Genomic DNA, 9,978 nt, shown 5'->3' on the forward strand with positions numbered 1-9,978 from the left:
TGGTGGGTTAAGTCCTATCAGCTAGCTAAGCTACCTCACCAGCCTCAACATCACCACCTCTCCCCGACCCCCACCCCTGGCCTGGAGAAAAGCACGCCTCAGCACCCTCTTTTGTTAGAGGTTGATATTGGTGGGGGACATAAAAAGCAGTGACCTGACTTTAGGTACCTATTATGGACTGAATTGTGTTCCCCAAGTCATATGTTGAAGCCCTAACCCCCAATGGGACTGTTTTGGAGGTAGGGCCTTTAAAAAGGTTATTAAGGCCGAAACCGGTTTGGCTCAGTGGATAGAGCGTGGGCCTGTGGACTGAAAGGTCCCAGGTTCGATTCTGGTCAAGGGCATGTACCTGGGTTGCGGGCACATCCCCAGTAGGAGATGTGCAGGAGGCGGCTGATCGATGTTTCTCTCTCATCGATGTTTCTAACTCTCTATCTCTCTCCCTTCCTCTCTGTAAAAAATCAATAAAATATATTTTAAATAAATAAAAAGGTTATTAAGGTTAAATGAGGTCAGAAGGTGGGATGAATTCGACAGGTGTCCCTATGAGAAGAGAGTTACCAGGGAGGTGCACACACACAGAACAGCCATGGGAGGACACAGGGAGAAGATGGCCGTCCGCAAGCCCAGGAGAGGGGCCACAGAGCCAAACCTGCAGGCATCTGCATTTTGGACTTTCCTGCCTCCAGAACTATGAGCAAATACGTTTCTGTTGCTGAAGCCACCCAGCCGGTGGTGTTTCGTTATGGCGGCAGACTAACACAGTGCGCTTGGGAAAGGGCAGTGTGTTAACCTTTCCCTGACAAGATGCACCCCAAGAACAGTGACTCTACCATCTGTGGGTTTCCACTTATTGTTCGGTGTTTTCTTGTGCATCCTACTCCCCCAACTGTACTTTAAAGTCTCTAAAATTAGTCTAGGATTCAAGACCCTTCATACCAGGTAAACTGTCCCCAACTTCCCTCTCGTTTTTCCTCCCAACTGGGTCAAGTCAATGCTAATCTATTTGCCACCCCTTGGACATAACAACACCCTTCTCTAAGCTCTCCAAAACGTTCCCATTCTCTAAGGCCACTGGACATGCCACCTCTTTCAGAAAGCTTTCCCTGACTGCCTCAGCTAAATGCCTAAGGGAACAACGGCTTCCATCCCGGGAAGTTATCCACAGTGCCTACGCCAGTGCTCCGCAACATGGGCCAATGAGTACTTACACTATAGCAGAAGAGCAGAGAGAGGAAAAGACGGCTAAGGCATGTGGGGCTGCAAAACTGAACCCAATTCTGATGCTAACTACCCGGAGTTAGCCCACGTCCAACAGGTTTAAGGGCAAAGTCCCAAATAAGACTCCCCTCATTTCAGATGCCAGCTTCAAGTTCGAGGGTCCCCAAGCCACCTATACTTCTGGCTATAAATTCAGGGGTCCCCATGACACCCTAAGGTTTAATAATTTGCTAGAATAACTCACAGAACTCAGTAAAGCACTTTACCTACAATTACAGTTTATTATAAAGGATACCAATTACGACCAGGCAAATGAACAAACATATTAAGGCAAGATCTGGGATGATCCAAAAAACAGCTTCCGTGCCCTCCCCCCACAGAATCATGGCACATCACCTTCCCAACATATCCATGTGTCCACCAGCCAGGAAGCTCACCAAAGCCTTGTGTCCAGAGTTTTTATTAGGGTTTCACTATGTAGCTATAACTTATTGAAATCATTGCCCTGGCCAGTTTTGCTCAGTGGATAGAGCCTCAGCCTGTGGACTGAAGGGTCCCAGGTTCAATTCCCGTCAAGGGTTGTGAACTCCATCCCCAGTGGGGGGGAGGGGGGGTGTGCAGGAGGCAGCCAATCAATGATTCTCTCTCATCATTGATGTTTCTATCTCTCTCCCTCTCTGAAATCAATAAAAATATTTTAAAAATCATTTTGTGTTTATATTCTTTTATAAAAGCATTTTGGATACAGAAAAAAAAATCATTGGCTACATGGTTGAACTCAATCTCTAGCCCCCTCTCCTCCATGGAGGCTGATATCACCTGACTCAAAGCCCCAACCCTCTAATCACATGGTTGGTCTTTCTGGCATGGTCACTGTCATCCTGAGTCAAACTTCATCATAAACTCAGGTGTGGCCTGAGGGATCCACCATGAATAACAGAAATTCCTATCACTTGGGGTGTAGAGAACGGGGGAGACTCAGACACTTATACTAAAAGCCTTAATTTTGAAAGCTGGAGATGGCTTGTCCCAGAAGGGCCCATGTGCTCCTCATTAAGGTGGTCTCAGGACCTTCTCTGCTCCCAGCTTGATTCACTTCCCCAACCCTTGCCAAATGGGCACACCAGCCAGCCATGCAACAGACATAAGAAATGAGTTAGCTGGAAACACCAGGCTCCCATCCACCCACCAGCTGCTCCCCAGAGCGCCCGGAGCAGAAGACAAGCCACTGGACAGGCCCCTAGCAGAGACCTGCTGCTTTGCTAAGGCAACTGGAAATGTTTACATCACCCCCCAGCTGCCCTTTGCCAACAGTGAAGAGGTAGGAGGGAAAATATAAACTACCACTTTCCACCCCTGTCATGTTCCCAGGACAGGGAAAAAGCACCAACACAAAAAGATTTAGGAGCTTTTAATGCTTAGACTGAAAAATCACAGGCTGGGTTTTTCATAAAGTCATGGTCCATCTCTGGCAGGGCAAGTCTGCCCTCACCCAGGCCACAGGTGGAGGCTGAGACTTCTCCCCACGGCCTTCAGGTGGCGGGGCTTCCCTTGTAGTGCAGTGACACCCCAACCGGAGACAAGAAAAAAGGAGGCGTAATGAGCATCTATGTGCCAGGTACCACACAAGGCACTTTCAGTGTTATCTCAGTTAATCCCCACACCAACCCCATGAGGTAGGGATCCCCACGCTACAGATGAGGACCCCAAGGCTTGAAGAGGTTAATCAACATGGCCAAAGTCAAGTTCACAAGTCTCAACAGGTCTTCGAGCCTTCCCCACGCTGCCACACTGAATTCTTCCTCTCTCTGATCCAGCCTCAGTCTTCCGTAAGTTCATTAATACCCATGCCCCATGCTTTGTCCTGGTCCCTGTGAGGAGAGGGGTCAGCTGAAGGACACTCCTCCATGAGAATGGGTGCGCATCCTGGCAGGATCTTTTCTCTGAGATAGCAAATAAGACCTTGGAGGTCACTCAGCTGAACAGAGGCTCTCAAAGAAACAGTGAAGTAAGCAGTTTGCAGGTGTTGCCTCTCTGTGGAGTTAGGTTCCAAAAAGGCAATGCTCAAAGGAAGGGGAAGAAGGCAGGAATCAGGAGAGCCAGCCGGAATAGTGTCAAAACTGCCGTGCCAGGTCCCAGCAACCAGACGGCCGAGGAGGATCTTCCTGCTCCGGTCCAGGAGGCGTGTGGTCATCTGCTCGCCCAAGAAGGACCTGGGGGCCTTGAATGTGTCCCTCTGCCAGGCCCCAGGGGCGCTCATTTTGTTAGCAGCGGCAGTAGCCCCAGCTCATTCAGTCTCTCCTTGGCCACTGCCTCCCAGCCCTTGTTAGCCTGTGGGCTCCGAGGGGAGGGGTGCAGGAGCCCCTCCACCTGGACCTCGGGCATCAGGCCAGCCAGAGCTCGCCGTGCCCGCTGCTCCGCCAGCCGCCCCACGCCCACTACCAGCCGCACCCCCAGCAGCTGCACCTGCCGGCTGAGGGCCGCGTCACAGAGCCCAAGAAGCTGTTCTCGCTGCTTGGCAGGCAAATCGGCGGGGGTGAGGTTGCGCCCACTGGGAGCCAGGAAGAGCAGAGGACACAGATTGTGGACAAAGCAGTGGCGGAAGAAAACCTCGGGCTGTCCACAGAGGTTCCGGAAAAAGCCCCAGAACCGGGCACCACTCACCTCTGACTGTGGGCACTCCAGCCCCAGCACTGGTCGCTTAGGGTGTTCTTGAGGAGGGCTCAACACAGAGCCCCCAATTCCCAACCAGTCCCGGACTACACTCACTTCCCCAAAGGGTACCTGTGGAGGAGAGAGACATGACGGTTCCAACTGGAGTCCTGACACCTGTTCTCTGGACCAAGATTCCTGGTCCTGTGGTTTGATCTTGTCCCGCTTTCTCCAATTTTTCATTGTGGACTGTGGCCCAGACCCATTTGTTTGCCTCTACCCCCACTAGCCCTTGGGACCAGGTACAGGGAGTTCACGGGGACAATGGGCCCTTCATAAGGCCTGATGGGTAGTACTGAGGACAAATGGATGGTCTGAGACAGAAAGGCTGCCAGGGTTAGAGGAGGCACAGGACAGGGCTGACCACTGCTCTCTGGGTGCCCTCTCAGCCCCAAGCCTCAGGCTGTCATTTCCATCGATCATCATTGACCACCTTTCATCCCCCAGTTGGGGTCAATAAAAGCGATTGAGCCTCCTGCCCTGAAGCCTCTTCCCCTCCCCCACCTGCCAAGCACCCCACGAAGGGTCAGTCACTCATCCGGGGCCTGAGAGATATGCAGGCAGGCCCTGAAGCCCGCTCTGGTCTGAACCTCTCCTCAGCTAAGAAACAGCGCCCAGGCTGCCTGAATGCGCTGCATCGATTCCCTACCGACCTGCCAACCAGTCCCTCCTGAGGGCCCAGTAGTCCTGGTCCCTCTCCTGATCCCAACCACATTCCAGGGAGAAGGGAGAGCCGGTAAGGTAAGGATGGGGCTGGCGGAAGGAAGGCCTCTCAGAGGCAATTAGCGGACAGCTCACAGAGGAAACGGAACTACCATTAATGTCCTTGGTTAACGACGGGCAGTGAGGCCAGGAGGATGTCTGAGACCCACAGGAGCCGGTGTGTACTGGGAAGGGATGGGAGCCCCGCACGCCCGCACGGCCACAGCCGCACACATACTCCTCCCCCACAGCACATGCAGCCAAGCATCCCCCTGGAGCTTCCCACTCCACCCACCAGGGACAGCCAAGCCCTTTACCCCAGTCTGGGCCATGCCAAAGGGCCCCGGGTTCATGCCCAGGAAGAGCACTTGCTTGGGGCCCTGGCAGTAGCGGGTCACGTAGCTGCGATGAGGCTCCCACGCGTAGTCCACGGGATTGTAGATAATGCCCACAGGCTCAGAAAACTGCAGCTGGCTCAGCTCAGCATTGAGCCGAAGTTCCTCCTCCAGGAAGCCCTCAGCCAAGCTTCCAGGGCAGAGCTGGGGCTCCACCAGGGCACCTGCAGGCTCATGAAGGGGCCCCGGTGGGAAAGCCTGGGGCACAGCCATGTCACCGTCACCTGGAAAAGAGACGGACAGAGGCCCCTCAGCCCTAGAGTGGGAGGGATCCAGACCGGCCCAGGCTCCACCACCATTTCCTGGACTCAGAAGGGACTATACCAGTCATCCCCCAACCTCCAGGCAGGACTAAGCTCATCTCAGTTCTTGGTAATGAAAGGACCTCTTCTCTTCCCCTTCACTCATCACCTGGTGTGAATAACCCACTTCAAGCCTCCTTTCCATCAGGCTAGGTCTTGAGTCTGTTCCTAGGCCAGTGATGGCGAACCTTTTGAGCTCGGCGTGTCAGCATTTTGAAAAACCCTAACTTAACTCTGGTGCCGTGTCACATACAGAAATTTTTTGATATTTGCAACCACAGTAAAACAAAGACTTATATTTTTGATATTTATTTTCTATATTTAAATGCCATTTAACAAAGAAAAACCAACCAAAACAATGAGTTCGCGTGTCACCTCTGACACCCGTGTCATAGGTTCGCCATCTCTGTCCTAGACCATGGCAAGCTATGGTAAGTTTCCAATAAATGTCTACTGGTGGCAAAATTTCAGCACCTTCAATGTCCCCCTTAACAAAACAAGCCCAGCCAGGATGAGCCGTGTCCTGGGAACCAATGTGCTGAAGAATGAGATGCAGGTGCAAAGCCATAGCTCAGAGACTAATTACTAAGGGCTAATTACAATAGCTTCCAGGTGGTAAGCAAGTGCTCCGTGCCAGATACACCCCATGGATACTCATAACCCCAGGAGATAGGTATTATTGCTCCCATGTTACAGGTGAGAAGACTGAGGCTTAGCAAGATCAAGCAACTTGCCCAGGGTTATGCAGTTAGCAAGTCATGAACCTGGGATTTGAACCCAAACTATCTGACTCAAGACTGAGCCCTGAATCACCCAAACCATCTTGCCTTAGATCAGTGGTTCTCAATCTTGGCTGCACATTAGAATCACCTGGGAATCTTTTTAAAATCCTGATTTCCGAGCCTCATCCTCCGGAAATTCTGTTTCTTTGTTATGGGGTGGGGCCACAACACTAGTAACAAAGAAACAGAATTTCCAGAGGATGAGGCCCAGCAATCAGGATTTTAAAAAGATTCCCAGGTGATTCTAATGTGCAGCCAAGGTTGAGAACCACTGCCTTAGATGATTCACTCAGCCACCCCTGCTAATTCTACAACCTCCCCAGCCCAGTCCAGCTTCTTGCCCACATTCAAGAATCCTCAGTGGTAAGTGGGATGACTACCAGACTCTCTTACAAGCAATGTAACCAAAGCCAGTCTCTGGATTCCTCATCCAAATACTAAAAATAACAACATTCACTTAATAATGTTGATATAAGAGTGATTTCATTTATATGTGTGATCTAAAAGGCAAAATAAACGAACAAGAAGAACAGAAACAGACTCATAGACACAGAGAACATTTTGATGGTTGCCAGATGGGAGAAGTGTTGGAGGAATGGGTGAAAAAGATGAAGGGATTACATACAAATTGGTAGTCATGGTGATGTAAAGCACATCATAGGGAAAATAGTCAATAGTATTGTAATAACTGTATGGTGTCAGATGGGTACTAGATTTATCAGGACGATCACTTCCTAAGCTGTATAAATGTCTAAACACTGGGGTGTACACCTGAAAATAATATAATATTGTATGTAAACTGTATTTGAAACATTGTTATTTCAAAATAATATTAATATGCCCAGCTGGTGTGGCTCAGTGGTTGAGTGTTGACCTACGAACCAGGAGGTCACAGTTCAATTCCTGGTCCAGGCTGCAGGCTCAACCTTCAGTGGGGGGCATGCAGAAGGGAGCTGATCAATGATTCTCTCTCATTTGTTTCTCTCTCTCGCTCTCTCTCTGAAATCAATAAAAACGTATTTTTTAAAAATCCTATATAATAAAAGCCTAATATGCTAAGTGTTCAACCAGTCATTTGACCATTCGACCAGTCGCTATGACACGCACTGACCACCGCACTGACCACCAGGGGCAGACACTCCAACCGGTAGGTTAGCTTGCTGCTGGGGTCTTGCCTGGACTGGGCGAGATCCAGGCTGGGAGACAGGCCAGACACACCCTGAAGCCCTCCCACAGTCCCTCCCCAACCCGGACCGTGCACCAGTGGGGTCCCTTGGCCTGGCCTGCACCCTCTCACAATCCAGGACCCCTCAGGGGATGTCAGAGAGCTGGTTTCGGTCCGATCCCTGCAGGCTAGGCCAAGGGACCCCACTGGTACACGAATCCATGCACCAGGCCTCTAGTATAATATAAAAGAATGAGATGTTGCATGTAAAGGAGGAGGAAGGGAAAGGGGGAAGAGAAGAAGAAGAGAGGGAAGACGAAGGGAGAAAGCAGAGGGAGTATTCAAGCAAGCTTTGTAATCTGGCACACGGCCTGGGAATCTGTATTTTTGACAAGCTTCCCCAGGTGTTTCTGATGGTTGGTGAAGGCTGAGAACCATTGTGTCACCATAGTTAGTAGTTTCTTCATAAATTCATATACCTCCCTCTTCAATCAGAGGCCAGTCACTGGTCAGTTTCCCTCCATATCTGCAAGGTCTTAGCTCTTACTAAGTAGTCAAAGAATACCTGCTCAGCTCTGTCCATCCCTATTTAAACTACCTCCGACCAAGGAGCCGTTCCTGATGGACTCGCTGAAGACTCAGCTGCCCACTTGTACTCTGCCCCTTCCCAGGGCTTGCCAGGCTCTGGGGGGTTTCCATCAGGTCTGGCCCTCCCATAGCGTAGACCATGGTTCTTTCTCCCTCTCAACCCCTTGCCCAGGTTAAGAGTAACCCAGATAGGAACTCAAGGTTGACACAACAGCTTGATCCATCAACCTGCTCTCTGACCCTAGCCTGGAGGAAGAGAGGGGAAAAAAACAGGGGCCAAACTTAGGAACTCCTTCCCCCGTCTGATCTCAGAATTCTTTAACTGATCTATCCAGCTGGCTACCCAGGGCCAAGTGGCCTCAGGCACATGCTGAGGAGGAAGCTGGGGAGGACTCCGATGCCTCAGAGGCTCTTGCTTTGCCTCTCCCCAGGTAGCACCAACATTAGGGGACTGGCTGCTCCAGATGCGGGATCTCTCTCGGCCGTAAGTGGGACCTACCTTTGATTTCAGAGACCTATGCTGGAGACAGCAAGGCTGGGGGTACACAAAGTGACAAGGGTTATTTCAGTGTTCCCGGGTTTCAAAGCCTGATCTGATAGCAAGAGCCACAGAATGGGTGTCATCTGACTCAAGTTCTAGCCCAGGTTTTAACTCTAAGAAGGTTCTCTCTAGAGTAGTGGTTCTCAACCTTGGCTGCACATTAGAATCACCTGGGAATCTTTTAAAATCCTGATTTCTGGGCCTCGTCCTCCGGAAATTCTGTTTCTCTGTTACTAATGTTGTGGCCTCGCCCCATAACAAAGAAACAGAATTTCCGGATGAGGCCCAGAAATCAGGATTTTAAAAAGATTCCCAGGTGTTTCTAATGTGCAGCCAAGGTTGAGAACCACTGCTCTAGAGAGTCACTTAACTCTATGAAATGAAAATGAGAAATTCCACCTAACCTAGCACCAGTAGGTTTATTTTTTTCAATATATATGAGTCTTTTACATGATAGGTACTGTATAGTCTGTTTCTTGGTGGGGAAGAAATCCCAAATGAAAAAACCAACGTAGGCCAGGCTCATGAACCGCTGAGATGACAGATAAACAACTGTAATACACGGTGGTTGGAGCTTTAATGTCCCCAACAAAACACTGTAAGCGCCCAAAAGAGGAACTTGGAAGCACTATCTAAAGTCATCAAGGGCCAGAGACTTAAGACACATACTAGTAGATACTTTATAAATCAGTGTCGTGTCACATAAAGTGCAGAGGAAGCGGAGGGTGACCCACCGAGAAGTCTGGACACCTAGGCTTTCTGACACTAAACCCAGAAAGTGAAGAGAGAATCGAAGACACCCTCCACTCCCCTGTCCCTATGGGCACCCCAGGAATCCACAGGAACAATCAGCAAATCCTTAAAACCAATAATTATAATGAAGATAACAGAGCACGCGCTCAAAAATCCTTGCTCCTGGCTCCGAGGGGGCAGACGACTAAGGCTCCCTAAGAAACCTCCGCGTGCGCCCGACAAGAAAGCCTCGGCCCGCAGGCCTCCAGGCTTCCAAGGGCTGCGCGCTCCCTGCGCCGGGACGAACCCCGAACAGCGCGAGGGGCCCCAAAACGCAGACGTTCCGACTCCCCGCCTGCCGCCACCCCGAAGCTGCGTGAACCCCGAGCCTGCCCCCGACGCCCCTGGGTTCCAGCCTCCAACTTCCTCACCTGGCCCAGCTGCCCATCCGGTTTCCGAGTCCTTTTCCCCGCCCCCGAGCGAGGAGGACAGTGGGAATCGTAGTCCGCTCTGCTTAGGAAAGGAGATTGGCGTAGTCACGGCCACTTCCGCCGGAAACGCGCAAGTCCCCGGAAAGCGTGCTAAATTAGCGCTAAGCGATGCTGGGGGTTGTAGTTTATTCTTTACTTCAGGGCTGAATCAACAACATTTGAGAAGTGAGGGCCAGGCTTTTTAAGGACCTCAAAGATCCTGGGTTCTAGCCCTAAAGGCATCAACCTTCCATAGCTCATCCACAACACTTTCCCCAAAGGGGTTAAGAATCAAGGAGCTTCAACCATCCCCAACCTCCCAACCCAGCTGAGGGTATTAACATGGTTAAAAACCAGTTCTAGCCCTC

The 9,978-nt window shown here is 50.8% G+C and overlaps 1 protein-coding gene across 1 annotated transcript; it reads right to left on the reverse strand.

Moving 5' to 3' along the window:
* Window positions 1-1,479: 1,479 nt before the first annotated feature.
* Window positions 1,480-9,682, reverse strand: SMUG1 (single-strand-selective monofunctional uracil-DNA glycosylase 1). The gene is made up of 3 exons (XM_059683122.1): window positions 9,572-9,682; window positions 4,953-5,254; window positions 1,480-4,005 (listed from the first exon to the last, which is right to left on the reverse strand). The coding sequence occupies exons 2-3, from the start codon at window positions 5,241-5,243 to the stop codon at window positions 3,478-3,480; spliced, it is 819 nt and encodes a 272-aa protein (XP_059539105.1). The 5' UTR covers window positions 5,244-5,254; window positions 9,572-9,682; the 3' UTR covers window positions 1,480-3,477.
* Window positions 9,683-9,978: the final 296 nt, after the last annotated feature.

The sequence above is a fragment of the Myotis daubentonii genome, chromosome 2, assembly GCF_963259705.1.
Source record: "Myotis daubentonii chromosome 2, mMyoDau2.1, whole genome shotgun sequence".
NCBI classification, from domain to species: Eukaryota; Metazoa; Chordata; class Mammalia; order Chiroptera; family Vespertilionidae; genus Myotis; species Myotis daubentonii.